The sequence below is a fragment of the Zootoca vivipara genome, chromosome 15 (genome assembly GCF_965207765.1).
Source record: "Zootoca vivipara chromosome 15, rZooViv2.hap1.1, whole genome shotgun sequence".
NCBI classification, from domain to species: Eukaryota; Metazoa; Chordata; class Lepidosauria; order Squamata; family Lacertidae; genus Zootoca; species Zootoca vivipara.
The window spans coordinates 17,166,608-17,189,448 of record NC_142598.1 but is presented as its reverse complement, the minus strand read 5'-3'; the positions used below and the strand labels follow the sequence as shown (position 1 = coordinate 17,189,448).

Sequence of the window (22,841 nt, the reverse complement as noted above, 5' to 3'; positions counted from 1 at the left end):
CCTGGCTGGACACAAATGGGATGGGATTTCAATTTTTAAGGGTTCTAAATGGTGTGCATTGGGAGCTTATCAATATAAAAACGAGTAGTTTCCTGAAGCTTCATTGGTTCCCTGCATGAACTTCAAGGCTTTTCACGTGCCTTAGAGTTGTATGCAGCATGCAAGGGCTCTGGCAGAGAACCATAAGCATTTTTGACAGTAAGGTTTATTCTGATAGAAACTTGACCACGTGCTATCCGTTAGAGACCTCTTCTAACAGTATTGAAAAAATACAGAATCATCTTGTTTTTCAATGGTATCAAAGATGCTTTGTTTTCAATGATAGACATGCATTTTATGGCATGACAAAGAATGATTATTCGCTTTCTTGAGCATGACTCCTATTTATATGGGATGCAAACAGGAATCCAGCTATACAACTTCTTGCTCAGTTCCACCCTACATTCTGGAAGAATGTGATCTCTTCGTAGCATTCAAGAACATAACACGACAACAGTACTCTTAAACGTTTTATATTTTCTGCCAAAGTGTACTATTTTGTTATTGTTGATAAGTCCATCTGAAGGTCAGTTGCTGCCAAGAATACAATACATTATTTTTTTATAAAAAATATTAAAAGCACAAAGCACATAGCAGCAACTCGCTTAGAAAAGAACTCCACATCAAGAAATGAACTTGCATATATAGGAGGCAATAGTTTACTATGCAGTGAGCAAAACAAAACCTTTTCATTGTTAATTTTTGCCAAGTTCTAAGTAATATTATGATTTGAAAAAGTTCTCCAGTTTAATGTGTATTTACGAAGCTTTGCCAATACTGTACTGATTCCAGATTAATTTAGTAATGTTGGTAACACTGTGATAAATCATTATGTACGTCGTTATGGAATAATTTCCAGGGCTTTAACTGGTTATATAGACAGTGGGTTGCTTTTTTGGGAGGGTTAAATAGAGGTGTTTTAGAACCCAAAATATAAGAAATAGCTGAGTTAGTACATTGCAAACTGAAATGTGCTGGCCTTACCTGTTTTAAGAGGCTGTACTAGAGATTACCTGGTGGTGGTTTTGCTGCACACTTGAGTGTTGCTGCAAGTTAAAATAACAACAGCATTCTTCACATGCTGTACTCTGAGGTATGCTAGTTGACTAAGCTAGAACCACTGAATTGTATTCAGCATTGTGCTAAGTACCGGTAAATAGTTCCATCAGCGCAAGGCTTTCTCATTGTACAATAGAACTTTCCCTCTTCTCCTCCCCTCAGACACCCCCTAAATCTTCTCTAGGGGTTTCCCCTAACCCTCCAAAGTAGAAAGAGGAAAGGGGAAGGAGTCTGTGGCAGGCACTGCTAAATCCCCAAGAAGGCTTTTCAGTGGTTTATTTAAGGCCGGCAGAACCGAGAGAAGAGCACAAATTTACAGATTGTTCAGAGTCCACAAAGTGGATGGAAGTGGAGAAGCACTTCCGCCGCACATTCCAGGCACAGTAAACAATGGTGTAATGTTATGTCTGAACAGGCGCTATGTATGTTTACTGACCTAGCTTTTGAGATGAAAATACATTGTGTTGCATTTGTAGTACTGGGTATCCATAAAAGTTGAACACTTTGAAAGTGGTCCCATATTTCACACTGTGCTTCAAGGAGGGCTCCAGGTCTCAATGTGTTGAAGACCACAACCTATTGGCAGTGAATGCAGAAATTCTCAGCTGCCAGTGGAGGGCCGCAGACTATACAGTTGAATCGTCCATTAAAACCTCCCTCTCTCTTACAAACTGGACAGCACTGTGCACGCTGTGAAACAGCAATTCGTGCTTGTCTTTGCTTGCACTTCCCAAGTAGCCCCCTCTTTCCAGAGAAGCTATCACAGAGGGATTGCAGCCAGCTAGAAGGATGCTGATCTGCAGGTCCCGGTGGTCTTTCAGTGTGTCTTTTAATGCACTAACACCAGCTGTGTCCAAAAACGGAATGGAAGAGCAGTCTATGACGATAGCCTGGAAGTCGCTGTGTTTATTAACCAAGCATGAAGTTGTATCTCCCTGTCCAAATCCCCTTTCAAGACTCTGTTGCCCTTTCCTTTTGGCTTTATTCCTTTTGGCCATTTCCACAGCAGGATCCAGCCCCGTCCTGTTGTGGAGGCACTTCAGGAAGAAATCCTTATTTGCATAATAAAGCGGGGCTTCGAACCGGAATATCTTGACCCTTGGCACAGGAAGGAGGTTTTTGTATTCCCCTTCATCTTCATAGAAGACAGTGCTCCCAATCTGCCCCAGCAAGGCAGCGCGAGGGCGCTGGGTGCGGCCGATGATGCACAGGATGGAGAAAACGGCCCCAACCAGGAGCCCCAATTCGGTGCTGATCAAGGCGGAGGAGAGCATGGTGACGCACCACACCAGGGCATCCGTTCGGTCCAGGCGGTAGCGCTGGGGGACGTCTCTGAATTTCCGAAGCGCTCCTCTCAGGCTGACGATGATGATGCACGCCAGAACGCACTTCTGCAAGTTGAAGAAGAGGGGGGCGAAGAAAAGCAGCACCAGCAACACAACCACGGCGCTCACGACACTTGACACCTGCGTCTGGCACCCAGTCGATGCTTTGACCAGGGTTTTCGCCAGCGCCGCGCTGGTGGCAAAGCAGTGGAAGAAAGCCGGGATGATGTTGCAGAAGCCGATAGCAAACATTTCCTGGTTGGCCCTGACGGCGTAGGCGTACTTCTTGGCAAACATTTCCGAGAGAGAAACAGTGAAGGCGAAGCCGACGATGGCGAGAGGGAAGGCGTCGAGGGCGACTCTCTGCATGAGGCGTAAACTGGGCACCTGGGGAGGGATAAATCCGGTGGGGATTTCGCCCGACACGCTGGAGGAGTAGACTTCGTTCAGGCGCCCATAATGGGAAACCAAGGTTGCCGCCACAATCACCACCAGCTCCGTGGGGAGAGGGACCTTGAGCCTGTGCTTATACCTGTCTCCCAGTTCCTTGGCGGTCACCAGCACAGTGATGCAAATGGCGCTCGTGATCACATCGCAGAGGTTGGCCTGGGCGATGTTGCGCAAGACGTTGACCCAGGTGGTTATCAAGATCCCGTATCCCTGGGCACGGGGGATTTTTACCCCGATGAGATACTTCACTTGAGCTGTTAAAATGGTCAAGGAAGCGCCGGTTGCGAACCCATCTAGCACGGGCTCGGAAAGATACATCGAGACGAAGCCTAAGCGGAAAATCCCCATCAGTACCTGTAAGGAAAAACGAGAGGAAGCATGAGACACAGCTGGGGGTTTGGTTAAGGACAGGAGGCTGCACCTGCCTCCCTAGCTTATTTAAGGACAAAGCTAAAGGCCAAGAAGGAGGGAAGGGGAGATCTATGGAGCCGAGAGAGAGTAAAAAACCCAGCAGCAGTAGCAGAAGGGAGTGGGAAAAGAAGGAAGACAAGGAAGAACGAAGGAAAAATCCCTTCCAAGTTGGCGTTCCCGCCTCTTCTCTTTTGCCATGCCTGGAGCAGCTGGCAATATAACCTGCAGTGGAGATGGCAGGAAATCGAACTGGAGGGGTCTCTGACAGATTTTACTTCCTGCTAGTGGAGAGATGGGTGGAGACAACCCACACAGCATCTCATTTCATCCCTACAGGAGAACGAGAATAAGCGTAAGGTGCAATAGTGACTTTGGTTAATGGCGGGAGGCTGCCCCTGCCTCTCTGGCATTTTAATTTTATTCCCCTCCCCTTGTCTGTCTTGTACAGAAAAAATGGAGTCCTGCAAGCAATATCTGCGGTGGCAAGCCTAGAGCACCTCATTTTTTAGCACAATTTTGCGGCTATACTCATACGTGAGAGGCAGGTTTTGGGAGTAAATCTCAAGAAAGAATTCGTACCCGCTGCCCTGTAGGACATCAACTTTGGTCAGTGGGTAGATCACTGCCAGTTTGCAGTCTCTTGGGAGTTGGACATACCTGACAGTACACAGTACACTGGCTCCAGCAAATTGAGCAGTAGAGACCGACAGTGGCTCCAGTGGTCAAGAAGGCAGTTTCTGCACATGCTGCAGAGGGAAGTGAGGGGCAGATGGGGCTCATCCACCTGGGAAGGTAGCCCATCTACCGTAGGAGAAGGAAAACTGATCCCAAACCTTTGTTGCTTTGTGGGATATCTTTGGGAGAAGAGAAGTCTGAGGAGTAAACCCTACACAAATCTGGAGCGGAGTCCCTAAGGGTTGGATGGCATCTTGTACACCTCCTTCTGGAAACTCCTGCAGCCAAGCTAGTGCCAAACGTACTGCTCTGCTTTCCTTTGGACCCCATCAGCGAGACCTCCATACACACTGCCCCCCAGGCTTGCACCCCAGGGAGGTCACTTCAGTGCTGCTAACGCAACAGTTTGACTTCATCCCCGGAGGCACACCCTATTGTGTCTTGAGACAGACGGATGCCAACTACAACAAAGAAATACATGGGGCCATCTGCAGAGAGAGGGTATGCTTTAACATTGGGCTACGGCTCTTCCCCAAATGCTTTTCCTGGTTTTATGCTGTCTCCTTGAATTTGTTGTGCGTTTGGATTTTTTACTGGCTTTGGATACTCGGCTAGTTTGAACTGTAGCTCCTCGTGATGGTTGTCTTGATTTTGTCAGCCTCTTTGGGTAGGGTGATGCTGGGGCATAGTTGGGGGGGGAGCTAGGGGACTGTGGCCCTGGGTGCACAATTTTTGTGGGGGCGCACAGCCTGATGCTCCTCTTCGTCCGCCAAGGGGTGCATCGGCCAGTCGGGCTCCCCCCTGTGTGGGTGGGCAGGTGGCTCAGCATGTCCCCGCTTTGCTCTGGTGGAGGTTGGATCACGGTGAGGGCTGGACTGGTGCCCCCTTGCTGGGCACACATCCGCACCCCGCCTGCCCACCCACCCCAGGGACCAATAACTGCTGCTACACCACTGGGGTGATGGAGGATTAAATAAACACACATACATACATCATACTGGAACTGCAACCGAAAGGGCAGGTGAAGATCTTACCTGATAGATGCCAGCCATTAAGGTCACTGCTGTCGCTACCCCAATGGCATAGCAGTCTTTCCCACATTCGGTGCTGCTCATTACGTCAAGGGTAACATTGTGAAGCGTAACATTCGAGTGGCCTTCCTGAGAGTCGTCGACGTCGAATCCGGCCAGCAGCAGTTCTCTGTCCACCACCTGCCCGACCAGTAGGCTTAATAAGCTGAAGATGCCAACGGACACATGTCGCGAGGTGCCCATGAGGAAGTAGATGATGTTGGCAAAGAAGGAGGTGTAAAGGCTATAAATGGGCTTCAGACCTGCCAGCAGGGAGTAGGCGATCGCTTGAGGTACTAAAATGATCCCGATGACCAGGCCAGACATGACGTCCCCCCAAACATATTCTTTGCAGTTGTATTTGGGAAGCCATTGCAACACAGGGAAGAAGTCCGTGACTGCCTTTTTCATCTGCTTTGTGCTGCAGGAGCAGTTTTTCCTCAGTTGGCTTTTCAGCATGTCTGTCTTCCTCATCTTGACCGGAGTCTTTCTTTCCATGTAAAGCTGGAAGGGAGATCCATTTTCCAGTCTGGCTGTCTCCATTTCCTTCTCCATTCTAGGCGTGTTATTCAGTTCCTAGGATGTAAACAGAATAACATTTGAATGGTCTGGTCGTGAAGCACATTTCCTATTTCTTTTATCATGCTGGAATCAAGCTAATGTATAATTTAGCATGGAGTTGGTGTTTTTGGAAAAAGAGAATATTATTATTTCTATTACTGTGTATATACTATTCCATCACAAAGATTCTGGGCTATTTAAATTAATCATGGAGACATGGAATCAGTGCTTTTTTCTGGGGGTACACAGACCCCTAAACATGTTGTGAATCTACGTTTGGCCTCATTGAGGGGCAGTATTTCAATATGAGTAGGAAAATGAGAGTACCCCTAAACATTTTTTTAGAAAAAAGCACTGCATAGAGTTAGAAGGGACCACGAGGGTCATCTAGTCCAACCCCCTGCAGGAATCTTTCCCGATGCGGGGCTCGAACCCACAACCCTGAGATTAAGAGTCTCATGCTCTACCAGCTATTTGCTTTCCTGGCCCTGCCTATGCTGCTCCTTGTGGCTTTTCATGTTGCATGCCTGCCCCTGTCTTTTGCCTGCTTGGCAAACAAGCCTTTGCTTTGGTGAGTCTCGAAACCTTATCCAAAGAGCGAAGGGAGCTGTTTAGGTGTTGTATCATATGGCTACTCCTTTCCTCCTTTTTGTGTGCTGTGCTCAAATCATTACTAGTGAACAGTGTGTGGCATGAAGTGAGGGGCTCAAACACCTGCCATTAGGGGCGGCTGGAGACTTCACCTGTGGGGCTGGGGCTGCCTCTGCCATGTGGTCTCATGGCATGAGGATACAGTGGTGCTATGTGTCTTGGGGTCAGGGAAGCATCCTTGTGAGTTCATTGCTTCCTTCCTGCGGGGTGTGGGCTGCACTGCTATCACAGCAAGTGTTATGCAATTTTCTGCTTGTGTTTCCCTGCACTCTCTCCTCCTGGGCTGCTGTGGCGCTGTGGCCTAACCCACTGAGCCTCTTGGGCTTGCCGATCGGAAGGTCGGCGGTTCAAATCCCCGTGACGGGATGAGCTCCTGTTGCTCTGTCCCAGGTCCTGCCAACCTAGCAAGTTGATAAATAGGTACGACTGCAGCGGGAAGGTAAATGGCGTTTCTGTGCGTTCTGGCTTCCGTCACGGTGTTTCCTTGCGCCAGAAGCGGTTTAGTCCTGCTGGCCATGACCCGGAAAGCTGTCTGTGGTCAATCACTGGCTCCCTCGGCCTGAAAGCAAGATGAGCGCCGCAATCCCAGACCTTTTACCAGCAAAGTGGTAGCATCTCTTTCCTCACTATAATTTCTCAGTTAAACAAACAGCCCAGTTAAAACAGCAAATATATTTATTGCTGCAGCATATACAGAAGGTTCAGAAACAGATAGAAAATAATGGTTAGTGTTTAAAGCAGCACTACATCCTTTTCTATATTACATGTCTAGTTGAAATAGAAAGTCTTCCAGCAGGGGCTGCTAGAGGAAAATGAAACCAACTTTAAGGGCTTTATAGGTTCACCTCACAACACCTTTAATGAAGGAATCATGCTAATTTTCAAAAAGAGAAATGAAAGCATCTGTGCCTTGCTTTTCGTTACTAGAGATCTAAATCTATTTCTATCAGCAGGTCTTTGTTATATAGGAAGTCTCCCTTTCAATGAAGCCCCACCATTCAGGCACCAATTTTAGTTCTTCAGATTCAGTTGCCAGCCCAGAAATTGCTTGGGAACCCAGTCTTACAATTTCATTGCTCTATGAGCTTGGCATGGGATATAGGGAGGCACAGAACAGGATAGTTAACAGGGAATATATCACTCTCACACACACATTTTTAGCTATTTACAGCTCTCCCATAATGCATCACAGCTTAAGGGGAATATTATTTCAGTAAATCAGAGGTTTCAATTTGAGACTCTGAGCAAGACTATAGTTGTTAAAGGTTAAAGAACACTGCTTTTATAGCGTTTTGTTTAAATTTATGCTTCAAACAACCCGTTTTTTGCTTTGTTTAGCCATAAATGATATTTATTGCTTTCTGTGAGATGGTACAGCGCTGCTTAATGATTTTCTTGGAAGCAGAAATGTACCCAAGTAAACCAGTTAAAGAATCAGGGCAATTAAAAAAAAGCTCTGAGAAGTTCCATTGACCTAACTTGCTCCGTCTTCCTCCTATTTTTGTGTGCTGAATGTTAACTACTAAGTCAAATGTCAGGAAACTGGGAACATACAACAGCATTCCAGATGGCAGAAAATTATTTAAAAGGAAGCCGCTTAAAAGGCTGGAACTTTCAGGTAAGGCTTAGAATACTAACAGTGTTAGGATAACACATCAGTCTTTAAAGAAAAAGAATCCTCTTTATAATATGATATATATATAGCCCCAAGCTGGGGCCAGGCCTATTGCTCTGCTTTCCTTTGGGCCACATCAGTGAAACCGAGAAGGGTGTCTTGTCGTCGGGGCAGCCCAGGACTTCCATACACAATGCCCAGGCTTGCGCCCCGGATATGTCACTTTGGTGCTGCTAACACAGCGGTTTGACTTCGCCCCCGGAGGCGCACTCCATTGTCTCTCGAGACAGATGGATGCCAACAGCATAGCCCCATATATGCTGACCCAACAGCTTCGATCGGCAGAACTGGTGCTGTTACAGATGCCATATAATTTTCAGTCTGCACTTGTAAGAGATCAATTTCTTTGTGTGTCACTTTGGAACTCCTTGCCTCATGAAGTCAAGGAGGTGCTTTTCCTGTATTCTTTTCAGTGCATGCTGGGCTTGTTTAGGCAAGGCTATCCAGGCATGTAAAATATTGACATGTGTTTTAATCTGGTTTTTAGCTTATCGGCGATTATTTTAAATAGCTTTTACTTTTTTACTGATTTTTTTTTAAAACTCTTTTCATAAACCACTTTGAGGTTTTATTATAACCCAGTGGTCTATAAAGCTTGTGAAATATATAATAACATAAAATAATGAAAAATGGAACAAAGCACTCTTTTATAGTGTCTTGTTTGACCATTTTCTCATCACAAACCTTCAGGAAATAAGGCATAAAGGTTTAGACCAGGCACCCCCAAACTTCGGCCCTCCAGATGTTTTGGACTACAATTCCCATCTTCCCCGACCACTGGTCCTGTTAGCTAGGGATCATGGGAGTTGTAGGCCAAAACATCTGGAGGGCCGCAGTTTGGGGGTGCCTGGTTTAGAGTGTGAGCGGTGAGCCAGGAAGTAGCTGGGACAGGGTCTCAACTCATCAACGAGCGCACTAGTGCTTCAGGCAACTTGTTCTCCCCATCTGCTATGTGGGGATAATATTAATTTAGAACATTTTTAAATCTGACTTTTCAGAAGCTCAAGGCAGCTTACAATCATTAAAAGCAGAATGAAAACATGCACACATTGTGCTAATAATTATAAAGCCATTTCAAAAGTCCCTATGACTCCAGGCAGGCAGGCAGGCAGGCAGGCAGACAAACAAACAAACAAACAAACAAATAAATAAATAAATAAATAAATAAATAAATCAGCTTAACACAATCACCTAAAGGCTTGCGGGCAGAAGGTAATCCCATGGTCATGAGGCCACGACTGAACAGGCCGCCCTCCTTGTTGCAGATGTCTGTATCTTCCAGGCTGAGGGAACAGAGAGAAAGGCCCCTAAAAATGTTTTCATTGAACCATAAAACCATATTCCATTACAAGGTTATTGCCATCCAGGATTGCCAAGGTCCACATCTGTGGGGAGTCGATCTTTCAATGGGTTGTATCCAAAGTGGCGCTTGGATTTCCGCTTGCTCAATGAGGCGTCCCTCCTCCCCCTGCATTCCCCCTAGATGTGTTCTAGGGGTTCCCGCAACCCTCCAGAGCAGATTTAGGAAGGGGGTGTGGTGTGCACAGCGAGAGAGGGAGGGGAGTTCTGTTGCACAAGTATGAATCATTGTGCTAGCAGTGTTTCTCAAACCTGGGTTTCCAGCTGCTTTTGGACTACAATTCCCATCATCCCTGACCACTGGTCTTGCTAGCTTGGGATAACGGGAGTTGTAGTCCCAGAACAGCTGGAGACCCAAATTTGGGAAACACTCTTAAAGGAACAAGCGCATTGACTACTGCCTTACGCTTTGCCATTCCCTGCCTATTAAGATTCAGCAGGCACCTTCCTTGTCTTCTTCTAGACCTCTCCTAAACCCTTTTACTTATTTATCTCGGCAAGCCTATCCAGACATACAATTTAGTTTACAAATACTTGTTTTTAAGTTTTACCGATTTTATCTCAAATGAAGCCACTTGCAAATTCTTCTAAAGAAATTAAATACTTGGAACACCCAGAAAAAATGCTGCATGAATGCCTACTGTTATAACCAAAGCTGGTTTTCATGTACCACAAAGAGAGCGCCGAAAGCACTTTGCAGAGAGGAAATGGCATGAACAAGCACCTTGTTGAATTGAAATTAGTGGCACTAAAAACAGTTATCTCAAACGGGCACAATACTGGCTCCGATTGCTAATGACCTGATCAGAGGCATATTCTCTTATTTTGAAGCTACCCTCTTCATCAGGGGTCAGCAAACCTTTTCAGCAGGGTGCCGGTCCACTGTCCCTCAGACCTTGTGGGGGGCCGGACTATATTTTAGAAAAAAATATGAACAAATTCCTATGCCCCACAAATAACCCAGAGATGCATTTTAAATAAAAGCACACATTCTACTCATGTAAAAACACCAGGCTGGCCCCACAAATAACCCAGAGATGCATTTTAAATAAAAGGACACATTCTACTCATGTAAAAACATGCTGATTCCCGGACCATCCGCGGGCTGGATTTAGAAGGCGATTGGGCTGCATCCGGCCCCCGGGCCTTAGTTTGGGGACCCCTGCTCTTCATCCTCTCCAAAAAGAGCTAAGCCACACATCCTGCAAAAACAAACCCACCAGCGTTTGACACTCGAAACATGCTGAAACCTATGGTACCTTCTTGAATGAATGAATATATATAGATATATATTCCAACAGATCTATTGTTTTTTGTTACTGTATTTAGATTTATGCCATTCTCCTTTTCACCTGTGATATCACACAGATATTTAAGCTCTTGCAATGTGAAAGAAGAATATGCTTTTCTTACCTGTCTTGGTTAGCAATGCATGTGAAGCAAGTAACAAATGAGAATCACACCTGCCTTCCACAATCTCTGCACCCAAGGGCACCCAGGCAGGTGGATGCTAAGGACGGAGGTGAATATGCTTTAATACTTGTGGGCAGTACCTTAAGCTGTGCTAGGTAAATATTGAGTGGCGTAAACAAAGGACCACAAAGTACAATCCGAAACCTCTCCTGTGTTTCCACTTGCCCTGTTCCCAACTATAAACCATTTGACCTCAACTGTTTACTTGTTCACTTTTCAGTGGCAAACATTAGACAAGCTATAATCCTTTAAAGTGTAGCCTGTCTAATAATTGATCCGAGAAACCTTGTCTCTGACAGTAGCAATGACTTAAAGGAGGACTCAGGACAACTTGTTTTGTTTGGCAGTGGGACTCCTTGCAAAATCCAACTATACGTCTCTTTTTATGGGTGGCTTAATGTATAACTGGAACTATCAGAAACTCTGATGTATTTAATTTACAAAGATCAGATTGTATAATTGGCAATGCGGACTACAGGACAAAACTGGGTGTGCTAAATGCTGAGATAAGGCTTCATTTACTATGAGCCACAGAACATTAATAGCTAAATGAGCATACTTTTTACACAATAAGGAACTGACGCGGCATTCTTTGGGTCCAGGACTAGTTGGATCTTGACTTGCTGTTACATGAATGGAAGGGCTCCTTCTGTTTGTGGAAGAAACTCTGATCCAGCAGAGGCTTCTGCTGGAGGAATTAAGAGAGAGGCAAGTGTCACCAGTTATCTCTGCCTCCCCCCACCCGGTGCTGTTCTGGTGTGTCCCCCAACCCTTTGGAGCAGCATTAAAGGGGGCTATAGGTGGAAGGAGGTGCTGGAGGAGACTCTTGAGAGTCCCATGGACTGCAGGAAGATTAAATCTATCCATTCTTAAGGAAATCAGCCCTGAGTGCTCACTGGAAGGACAGAAGCTGAGGCTCCAATACTTTGGCCACCTCATGAGAAGAGAAGACTCCCTGGAAAAGACCCTGATGCTGGAAAAGATGGAGGGCACAAGAAGGGGATGACAGAGGACAAGATGGTCGGACAGTGTTCTCGAAGCTACCAACATGAGTCTGACCAAACTGCTGGAGGCAGTGGAAGACAGGAGTGCCTGGCGTGCTCTGGTCCATGGGATCACGAAGAGTTGGACACGACTAAACAACAACAAATAGGTGGAAGGAAGAATAAGGGGAAATTGCCTTCCTCCTCTGTCCAAAAAAGTGTTACATGAGTGAAAGCGTCGAGCAAATCCTGGATCCATCCCACTGCTTGTCAAAATAATTTTTAAAAAAAACCATGCAAGAGGTTTGGCTGGCCTCAGGAAGTTGGATTTGTGTATTCTGTAAAGCCAGGAGCAAATGCAGTCGTACCTTGGTTGTTGAACGTTTTGACTCCTGAACGCCGCAAACCCGGAAGTGAGTGTTCCGGTTTGTAAACGTTCTTTGGAACCCGAATGTCTGGCGCCGGTTCCGATTGGCTGCAGGAGCTTCCCGCAGCCAATCGGAAGCCGCGCCTTGGTTTCCGAACGTTTTCGAAGTCGAACGGACTTCTGGAACGGATTCCGTTCAACTTCCGAGGTACGACTATATAGCTATCTTGTTGTAGGATAGGCACTGCCAATTTCCTGCTTTACAGTATAAATTAGTGGATTCTCAAGTTAAGGCTTCCGAGTCAATTTTCAAGTACAGTGGTACCTCGGGTTACAGACGCTTCAGGTTACAAATGCTTCAGGTCACAGACTCCACTAACCCAGAAATAGTACCTCGGGTTAAGAACTTTGCTTCAGGATGAGAACAGAAACCACGTGCCGGCGGCAGCAGGAGGCCCCATTCGCTAAAGTGGTGCTTCAGGTTAAGAACAGTTTCAGGTTAAGAACGGACCTCCGGAATGAATTAAGTTCTTAACCTGAGGTACCACTGTATTCTCTAATGGAAATGATAAAGGAAAAGAGGAGAGGGAGTTTTCTTCGAGGTAACCATCACATGCTGAAGAGCAAACCCTTAGCTCTAAATAAGGATAGTTCTAAATAGGGACCTGCATTTTTTTTAAAAGAGCTTGCCTCTTCACCAGTGCAAGTGGCTCCAGCAAAGTACCGTAGAAAGAACCTCTTGTCTGCGGCCCCACCTCACCCCCCCCCCCCGGTGCACTTAGCCTGTGCTGAATTGCAATCCTAGAAGAAAAGTGCAACAACCGAGTTTAAAACTGGGCTGCCAACTATTTAATTTAGAGACGATGGTCTTCAGTATAAGACAGCTTAAGAACCACTAATATAAATCACATGGAGCAAATTTTATGATGTCTCCTGTATATTTACTAGTGTTTGGAATTGTATGCCTGCGCAATTATGTTTCTGTGAACACGCAAGCTTGCATCTGCTGTTTTTCTGTCTCGAGTTTCTCCTGCCACTGGGGAGCCAAATTGCTCCTCAGCCTTATAATTACGATTATAATAACGTAACGAGATGAACGACAAAACATTCACTCGCCAGGTTGTTTCAGACAAGATTCCTACTGACCCATGAGATAATTGTCTAGCCATGCCCTTTTAGCTGTTGTCTGCACATATTATTCATCTCCAGATGTTGATCACTGGCCATCCCGAGTGGGTCCAATGAGAGCTGGAGTCTAACAACATTGAGAGGGGAGCACATCTAGAGTTTGTGTTTCTGCCAAATTGGCCAAACATACTGTACTTTCCCGTGTATAACATGCCCCTGTGTATAAGACGCCCCCTATTTTTTTGGGGGGGGGGACACTCCAATTTTAGAAAATGACCCAAAGTTGTTGAGTTTTTTGGGGGGAGGATTAGAGTTGTTGAGCTTGGGGGGGGGGAAGGAATGCAGTAAATAACTAATCAGACGGTTACAATCGGTCATGCCGCTCGCGTCTGCAACAAGCGTCTGCCCGATCACCAACAGCGGAAGTAAATAGCAAGCACAATTGCTGCAGCGGCAGCCAATCCTTAGCAGCCCTTGACGCAGCAACCGATCACACACACATTTATCCGCAGCCAATGCAAATAAACCCTTGCCGCAGCCACCAATCACACACCAAATCGTCAATGACAATCAGCAGCCCGCGGCTGCAACCAATCACCCGTCACCTATACCCACTACCCGTGTATAAGACGCCCCCAGATTTTTAACCTTATTTCAGAGTAAAAAACCCTAGTCTTATACATGGAAAAGTACGGTATATTTGCGAGCCTCTTGCTTATGATGCTATTCCTTCACTGATCACATTCATGAGCCATCTGATCTGGATCCCATTCAGTGCACGAGTAACCACAGAGGATGTCCTTGGGTGGACGTTCTGCTATATATTTCCACCGGTTTAGTACCATGAAAGGACAAGTCATAGCAAGGCTGGAAAAACCCACTGCCAGCCAGGGCAGACATTACCAAACTAGATGGACCAATTGCCTCCCTCGGTATTCAGCAGCTTCATATTTATATACAGTACTTAACTGGTAGAGCAAGAGACTCTTAATCTCAGGGTTGTTGGGCAAAAAGATTCCTGCATTGCAGGGGCTTGGACTACACAGGCAGGGCTGTCTCAAGCACGTCGGGCGCCCGGGCGCCGTGGTGCGGAGATTGCTCCGGCGCCCCCGTTTCTTGCCATGGCTGGTGGGCGGGCGCAGTGCGGTTTCCGCGCGGCTCCCCCCTACTGGGCCGGCGCCCCGTACCACCCAGACTACTCCTAGAGCCGGCCCTGTAGACAGGATGACTTTTGTGGCCCTTTCAAACTTTACAATTCTATGATTCTATGACTATAAGCCACTGCCATGGGGGGTGGGGAATCTAAAGGGCCTCCCTAGATGCTGTTGGACTCCAGCTCCCATCAGCCCCAGCCAGCATATTCCCATGCTCAGGGATGATGTGAGTTGGAGTCCAGCAACATCTGGAGGGCCACAGCTTCCCCAGGAAGCAATACTGACGTGAGCAGTGATTGAGAGTGCTCTGCCAGTGCAATGAAGTATTCTGCTGTGAAAAACATGCTAATCAAAACAGGAGAACTTACCTGGAGTATGTCCTGGCCTATAAGAATAATGGATGCTAGTTTTTGCCCTGTGCCCTGGTGTACAACCCTGTACGACGTGTCCACCTGGAATCATAGAATGGTAGCGTTGCAAGCGTCAACTAGTCCCAACACCCTGCAACGCAGGAATCTCAATGGAAAAATCCAGTAAGTCTAGCTGCCATAAATGGAATTAATTCCCAGGGTAAGTGTATATAAGATTGCCACATCGTTGTAGTAATTACTTGTGGCATATATTATTTTGTTAAATTCTTTGTCATTTTTATTTGTGGACGCCCAAATAAGCAATTTGAGCAGTGCAATTTAGATAAAGGCCAAACAGATATAATTGAACTTTAAACCCACTCGCTGGCTCACTTTTCCTCCGTGTGATGCTTCCCTTAGCAGAGGATTGTCATGGGTTCTGCTCGCTAGCTGTACAATTTGTGCGTTCAGCTAGAGCCAATCTGTGGCTAGCTATGCTGGATAACAGAGGTGAAAGCAGCACCAAAGAGGTTTAAGCAGATGGGGCTACTGTGAGGGAAAAGTTTGTTTTGCTGGGCATTTTGGGTCCCCAAACGTTTTCCTTTCCTTTTTCCCTACCAGCAAATGGTTAACGAATGGCAGCCTCTGATTGGCTAGGGTTCCAGGAGAGGGGGTTGAAAAGGAGAGGATTTGGAGAGACAGTTTTTGTAGGTTGGGATAGAGCAGGGGTCAGCAAACTTTTTCAGCAGGGGGGCCGGTCCACTGTCCCTCAGACCTTGTGGGGGGCCAGACTATATTTTGAAAGAAAACAATAATGAACGAATTCCTATGCCCCACAAATAGCCCAGAGATGCATTTGAAATAAAAGGACACATTCTACTCATGTAAAAACATGCTGATTCCCGGACCGTCCGTGGGCCGGATTGAGAAGGCGATTGGGCTGGATCCGGCCCCCAGGCCTTAGTTTGCCTACCCATGGGATAGAGGTTAGGAGATAGGTAGGGAGTGAGAGGAGAGTTGGTTCTGAGTAGAAACATCCACTCTGAGGAATACATCACAAGCTAGAGAAAGGAGTCTCTGAGCTTAGTGTGAAGGGCAGCGTGTGGTGTCCTGTAAGACAAAGAATTACGGTAACTGGGAGGCTGAGGCTGAGCCAGGAGTAGAAGTTGTGAGTCTCCTTAGGTCTCATTCTAGTCAGGAGGGGAGAGAGTCTTATACAAAAGGAGAAGACTCCCAACCCAGTTAAGAGGGGTGCGGTGATCCCTTGGGTCTGTTACTTGGTGTAGGGTTGTCTAAGGGGTGTGTAACTGACAGAACCAAAGTATTAAGCAGCAACAGCTGAGAACGAACTGAAGTGAAATAACATAATCTGAAGTATCCTATGTTTTACCCACTTGTGTCATAAACTTCCTTCGTTTCATAAAATCTTTCTTGTTTGTTTGATCAAATCCTGCCTGAGACTCCACATTATTACCGTAGGTTTTCCCTCACACAAGTCCCCCACAAGGTAATCTGGGGTAGTTTGTGGGAATCTGTGTTCCGTGAGGTGGGTGCATTATATTTAAGTGAGGGCGGGCCCAAGGGCGCCAGGGGAGAAAGTGCCCCCGCAGCTACATATTCAGGCCTTCCAAGTGTCCCCATTTTCCAGGCCCCTGATTTACAGAAGCCGTCCCGGTTTCTGATTTGTTTTCAGAATGCTGTGCTTTTACCTTAGGATGTCCCTGTTTTCATCGGAGAAATGCTGGAGGGTGTGGATTTATGCACCCCTGAGCCAAGGAGATAACAAACTATGCAGCTTTTAGGAGACACCTGAAGGCAGCCGTGTATAATGTTTTGTTTTTATACCGTATTTTTTGCTCCATAGGACGCACCTGAACATAAGACTCACCTAGTTTTTAGAGGAGGAAAACAAGACAAAAATATGTTGCTTTCTTTAATTGTCCTAGGTGCAGTTCTGGCTCTGGGCGGGCTCTGGCTTTTGCGCAGGCTCTGGCTCTGCATGGGCTCTGGCTCTCGCATTCGCTCCATAGGACGCACAGACTTTCCCGCTTTGCTTTTGGGAGGGAAAAAGTGCATCTTATGGAGCAAAAAATATGGTATATTTTGGAAGCCAGAGTGGCTGGGGCAACCCAGTCAGATGGGCGGGGTATAAAATCTGGAACAATGTATCTTAAATTCTATAAATGCTGACAGCATGTGGGGATCCCCAAATCTCTGCTAGGAATGGTGAACATGTGAGTCACTGGGTGCCATTTCTGTGTCACTGTTAGCTGTACTTGCCTCGCCGATTGATATGGGGTACCGTGACAATGCCTTCATTGATGGGTGCCATTTTCTCCTTGCTGCTTCAGAGTCCCCAATAGACTTGGCAAGCATTTATTGGCCTTGCTCCTGTGCTTTAAAAACAAGAGACAGTTTATAAGCTGAGGAAATTGAGTATGGTTTGGATAAATCCTGAGGAAGGAGTTTAAGAAACCAAGTCTTAAACTATGGCTATATACACTCTGCAGAGAAACAAATTAAAATCTCACATCTAGGCAAACCAAATAATCCAACTGGTCTAAATTTTGTAAACCGTAAATTGTTGTGTTTTTTGTTTGTTTGTTTTGCATGATTTATTCTACATTTCTCCATTCTTTTGCCAAATTTTATCTTAGTTTTGCAAATTATGTGAAGGGCGAGCAAACAGATTCAGCTGCAAGGAAGCCTTTTTAAAAATCAGATATTTTGGAAACATTAAACCCAAATTCTGTTTCTTAAATAAGTCATGAAAGCTAGAAGAAGTTTACCCTGAAATTGCGTATTTTCTTTGAACAGCTTGTCCCAAACTGGCAGCATTCACAGGATGGGCAAGACAGGCAGATTTGTAAGGAATCTTCCTTTCACTATTAATTTGAATATTCTGTTCAATAATATCCAGAACGTTTATTACTTTGCCCTTTGAACCCATCCAAGGAAACAATAGATGTTGCTTGTTTTGTACCTTGGGCCTTCTAAATGAATTGACTTCGGAATCTTGGTTCTAGTCCCAGTTCCTCTTAATACTGTATCCAGTATTATTTATTACATTTATTATTACATTTGACCCAGTAATTGTTAATATTTAATTAGTGAATCCATATTTATAATCCAACAGTTTCCTTTGCTTTTTAACCAAGAAGTGGGTTGGCAGAAAAGTGAACTTACTGGTCAGATATTGCCCATTTATTATCTATGACATGGCTGTGGTTTAATATTGTCAGATATTCAGTGAAGCCAAGAGTTCAGTTTACCATTTTTTATTTAATTGTGACACAGTTGTGTTTTTTGTTTTTGTTTTGTTTTGTTTTAGCAGGAACAGGGTTAAGGGCTTCTGGTTTGTTACCCCTGCAGCAGTCGGGGCCAAAACTAATAGCACAGCTCCTTCTGATCATCTCCTATAAATAACTGGTGGTATCTCCAAAGAGGCAGAAAAACAAAGAAAGGAAGGGGAAGGAAATGATGATGATGATGATGATAGTAGTAGTAGTAGTAGTAGTAATAATAATAATAATAATAATATATAATTGCTCAAGGTCAACGTTTTGAAAGACAGTTCTGAGATGTTTGCTTTTGTGATGTTTAACTTGTGGCCTTAAATTGTATCTTGTAGTTTTATATGTGGCTTGTAAACTGCTTTGGGAAGACTTTCTTGAAAAGCCGTATACGAATTATACTACCTACATGCCTACATACAGTTCTGCATAGAAACATCAGATGTAATTTCATCATTTCAAATCTTTTGGCTCCTGTGTGTGTGTGTGTGTGTGTGTGTGTGTGTGTGTGTGTGTGTGTGGTGTGTGCACACCTCCCATGAATGGATTTTTGGTTTTTACTTCAAGTTTGTTCTTAGAAGTGGCGCTCTTAAATGCTACCACAAACCTGCTTGCTGTTGTTGTTGTTGTTGTCATGGAGGGTGATACATTTTCTTCAGCATTTTTAAATCAGTTTGACATCATTTGTTGTTGAATACTAGATACTTTCTTTGAGCAGTATCAGGAAAGTGGGTGAAAATAGGACAGGCTCTTAAAATTTAGTATCTACACTTTCCCCACGCTACTCAAATGCTTTCTTTTCCAATCCAAGAAGATACTGGGTTGTTGTTGTTGTTGTTGTTTTGGGTGGAAGCTGGTAAAGCTATGTAGCACCTGTTACATTAAGGTGAAACGATGCAAGCATTCAGCCCAGATATTATTCAGAGCAGCAGTTCCTTTGCCAGCAAGCAGCATGTAAAACAGAAATGCTATCCAGAGTTCACTTATAGACCTTTTCCGAAGCCATATAGATGCTACCCTAAGACCAGTATCTACTAGAAAATTAATATGTCAGTGTATGAAACTAGAGGAAGAAGAATCCATTTTGTGTCATCCTGCAAAAGTCTAGAGTAAAATAAATGAATACAATTAGAAGGATACCCAGGCTGAAATTGCCTTACAACCTTGCTATCAAAACTGGGCGGTGTGTCACAGTTCAGCATTATCCTGATGCTCAGCTCAGATACAAATTCCCCCGCCACCCGCTGCCCAAATACGGAGGGATGATTTATCTGATTTAGGGCTGTGCTTTTTAAAGCCGGTTGGCTTTTGCTTCTGTTGCCTGTTTTTCTCCGTAAAAATCACGACAACCTATGACTTGGAATATATTTAACGCTCGCCCAGAAGCTCACTCACCTCCATCGAGCAGGGAGCTAATGATTCTTTTGTTTTCATCTCTCTCCTTATGAAGCCCGCCTCTCGCACAGCCTCCTTCCTGCGGCACACACATTGCTGAGGGAAGCTCCGAGGATCAGCTTAACAGAGCAAGGCTGGCTCTGTTACTGGGAAATCGCAGGCCTCGTATTTTAGCAGCTTGAAGGCTCTCATTGTTGTGCTCGCAGTTCCGTCCCTCGGATGCACCCTCCTTTATTCATAGGCATTTCACAACGGTGATCTTACAATATCGTTGGGCTTTCGGTGGGGAGAAACGGGAAATATTAGCAAATCCTGCGTGGGAAATTAAAACCACAACCTTCCCCCTGGCAGTTTGAGATTAAATGTGAGATCTTCCCTTTGTAGCTTGACCTTTGCTCCGTGATTTACTTTTAAAACTAAGGGTGGAACAAGCTTTTTGTGTCTGTGCTACTTGCCTTTAGATTAAACATCAGGCTGAAATGCCTGAAATGGGGGTGGTTTAGACAAGCTGTCAGGTCAGTTAGATTTCAGCACAGCTTAAGGAAAATCCTGCTCATCCCGACGTTCTCCTGTTCCATCTTGCTCCCAAGGCCACGTAATTCTAACACTGAGGCTTGGTTCTGCTTATTCAAACATCTTTTGATTTCAAAAAATAGTGGCTCCCAAGCCAGATCCATGGAAAGAGCCTGGGCCGAATCTGATAAATAAGTTTCAAAGATGGGAGCGAAGCATGGTAGGATCTGACAGTTTTCTGACTTTTCAGACCCTTGTATTGGTTACCTGAGATTACACCATTTTTTAGAGGCCACTTAGATCAATGTTTCTCAAACTTGGGTCCCCAGCTGTTGCTAGACTACAACTCCCATCATCCCTGACCACTGGTCCTACTAGCCGGGGATGATGGGAGCGTAGCTGTCAAGTTTTCCCTTTTCTCATGAGGAAGCCTATTCAGCATAAGGGAACTTCCCTTAAAAAAAGGGAGAACTTGACAGCTATGGATGGGAGTTGTAGTCCAACAACAGCTGTTTGAGAAACACTGGCTTGGATGCTAGTTGGCTGGCAACCCTAAGGCATTGGGCATTGCTCAATCTAGTACAGGTGAGGGGGGGCGTGTCTGGAAGTTATATAGCAGCCCTGGAGTTCATGGCTCCCAGCTTTTTAAAAACCTGCCAGCTCTCACCTAAAGAGCAGGGAAAGTTGGACCTTTGAGTTGGCTAGCACTTGTCATGCTCGGGTTGGAGGTTGGACCCCACAGAGAAGGCAACATGGCTGGTGGACCATGGACAGCTCTGACAGAAGTTGAGCGTTGACTCAGCCTTTTAAAGATCCTGGTTCTAGGCTACCTTGTGCATGTGCCACTCCCTGGTGGCTAACTTTCGGTTCACAAAGGGCCAACCCTCTGATCAGAGGATGGGCACTCCTCCTGGCATGCTTCTTGAACCGCGGGACCACTTAGGTCCATTTGGAGGCATTTGGTTCCTCAGGGGTAGGTGCCTGTGGTGTCTAAGCTCTGGCCCTACAGATTTGGGAAGTTCTTCTGGGGGCTCATGTTCATGAGGCTGTGGTCCCCTGATCACCAGAATCGAGCTCGGAGCCCTGCCCCTGGTCTGGATCCATAGCTGGAGACTCTGCAGCATCTAAGTCCAGATGGGCTCTGGGGTTATGACCCCACCGCTGCTTGGTTTGGCTTAATGAAGCAAAATCCTTCTTTGTGAGGTGCTCTCCGAGGTCCTGGAAAGCCTTATGTAACAGATTGACACGGTTTTGAAATATTTATTCCTACCTGGCTGGAAAAGAGTTAATCCACCTCCAGCCTGACTGACATAACATTCTGGTGGGGGCGGGACTGTTCCCAGTTTAAAAGGAGGGAGCAGGGGTTTTGTTAAGGAGAGGGAGAGGGAGTGGGTAGGTGGGAAGAAGAAAGTTGAGAGGCCAGGATAGTGGGGATCTAGATGAGGTTCAGGAAGGCTCGATGTTAAATGTTTGACAGAGATTGTCTGCAACCGAAACGTAGCTTATAAACACATGAAAAGTTAAAGAAACTACTATGTTCTAAGGTTAATAAAATTCTTCTCTTTTGTGCCAAGAGGTATCGTCATTATTTTTCCAGCAAGGTATCGGGACTCACAGAAGTGGTAACTCATTAGAGGACAAAACTTACCTCAGGAAAAGAGGCGAAAGTTTGTGTCTTAGAGTAACACTGAGGAGGCTTAGAAAGATAACCTGGGGTGTCAACAAGTTGCCAGCGTGGAAAGGGGCAAACTTTTACAGTAGGGGGAATCAAGCCGAGAGAGAGACCCTTTACTGGTGACGGGAGGTTATTCTATTAAACAGCCTAGAGTTTTTTGTTGGGTTTTTTTTTTTGATAGGAAGGAGAGTTTCTTTACTTATAAACCCACAAGAATAAAGGGGTTTATTTGGAGGAGGCGGGTGAAGAGTGTGGGTGGCTTCACCTCTGGATTCCTGTGTCACATTTTAGTAATAGAGAGGGGGACATTCGTCGTACCTTCCCTTGTTCTTTCCTACATGAACTGGACTTTCCTCAGCTCCCTGTAGGCATTTCATCTGGCTGGGGAAAGGAGATATGCTGTAACCAGGCCAGGTCATGAGCTTGTTGCACAAACAGTTCAGCTACACTGATATAATATTGTTGCCGTGATGCATAAAATATAATGTGCCTGCAATCCCATCTCACATGTGGGATCAGATGCATGACATCCCTTTGTCCAAATACCGGTGCCAGTTCACTCTTCTATAAATACGCATTATATGATAAAAATCCTCTCACGATAGATTTCTTGCATTGCCAAACTCAGTAAGATATTTTGATGTCCTCCACCTCCTTTTGTGAAACCAGCACGTGCTGTATTTGGCTGACACAAAACTAAAGTTAATTATTCTTTGCTTGTTCGCTGTGTAAGTAAATATTATAATAGTACATAGGGGAGCATCTGGCAGAGACATAGCTAACTTCAGGGTACAGAACTGCTCCCCCCCAAAAGGTGCACACTTCCTTAAATGAACATCTTGAAAGTTTTGCTTAATTACCAAAAGTGGCTTTCTGGTTATCTATGGTCATTTTCAGAAAATTGAGGCCATGTGGTTTGCTCATATTGCCATGTTTAAGGCAATATTTATTTCATTTCTTGCATTTGCATATTGCCATGTTTAAGGCAATATTTATTTCATTTCTTGCATTTGTATGCCACCTTTTCTGCCAATGCACCCAAGGCAGTTTAAAATTTAAAGTAATAAGATAAATGATAACATGTAAAATTGGGGTGAAGGAAATCAGTCGGACTGGAGCAGAGCCTGATGCTGTCTGTACCTGCCTTCCTTCCGCTCTTCTTCCTCAATGATACTGGTGACAGGAAAGTCATGCCTATGATCTTGGAAGTCTGATGGGTCATTTGCACATGCATG

General features: G+C 45.3%; 2 protein-coding genes across 8 annotated transcripts in view; one reads left to right on the top strand and one right to left on the bottom strand.

Annotated features, from left to right (window-relative positions):
* IDUA (alpha-L-iduronidase) overlaps window positions 1-22,841 on the top strand; it is a 46,826-nt gene that overhangs the window by 4,507 nt on the left and 19,478 nt on the right. Inside the window, exon 1 of one of the 4 annotated variants that reach the window (XM_088658283.1) lies at window positions 4,304-4,460. The exons of the other annotated variants lie outside the window; for them this stretch is intronic. Within the exon in view, the coding sequence (XP_088514409.1) occupies window positions 4,414-4,460 (47 nt within the window). The 5' untranslated portion in view covers window positions 4,304-4,413. Of the gene's footprint in view, window positions 1-4,303; window positions 4,461-22,841 lie in introns of those variants that run through there. 4 annotated transcript variants of the gene reach the window in all.
* Window positions 497-14,884, bottom strand: SLC26A1 (solute carrier family 26 member 1). Of its 4 annotated transcripts, none has more exons than XM_088658280.1 (4): window positions 14,749-14,884; window positions 9,108-9,199; window positions 4,994-5,605; window positions 497-3,227 (listed from the first exon to the last, which is right to left on the bottom strand). In XM_088658280.1, exons 3-4 carry the CDS (start codon window positions 5,582-5,584, stop codon window positions 1,725-1,727), a joined length of 2,094 nt encoding a protein of 697 aa, XP_088514406.1. In that variant the 5' UTR covers window positions 5,585-5,605; window positions 9,108-9,199; window positions 14,749-14,884; the 3' UTR covers window positions 497-1,724. The 4 variants fall into 4 exon arrangements, with proteins under 4 accessions (XP_088514406.1, XP_034996644.3, XP_060125091.2 ...); XM_035140753.3 differs by lacking the exon at window positions 14,749-14,884 and adding an exon at window positions 10,689-10,824; XM_060269108.2 differs by lacking the exons at window positions 9,108-9,199; window positions 14,749-14,884 and adding an exon at window positions 10,689-10,766.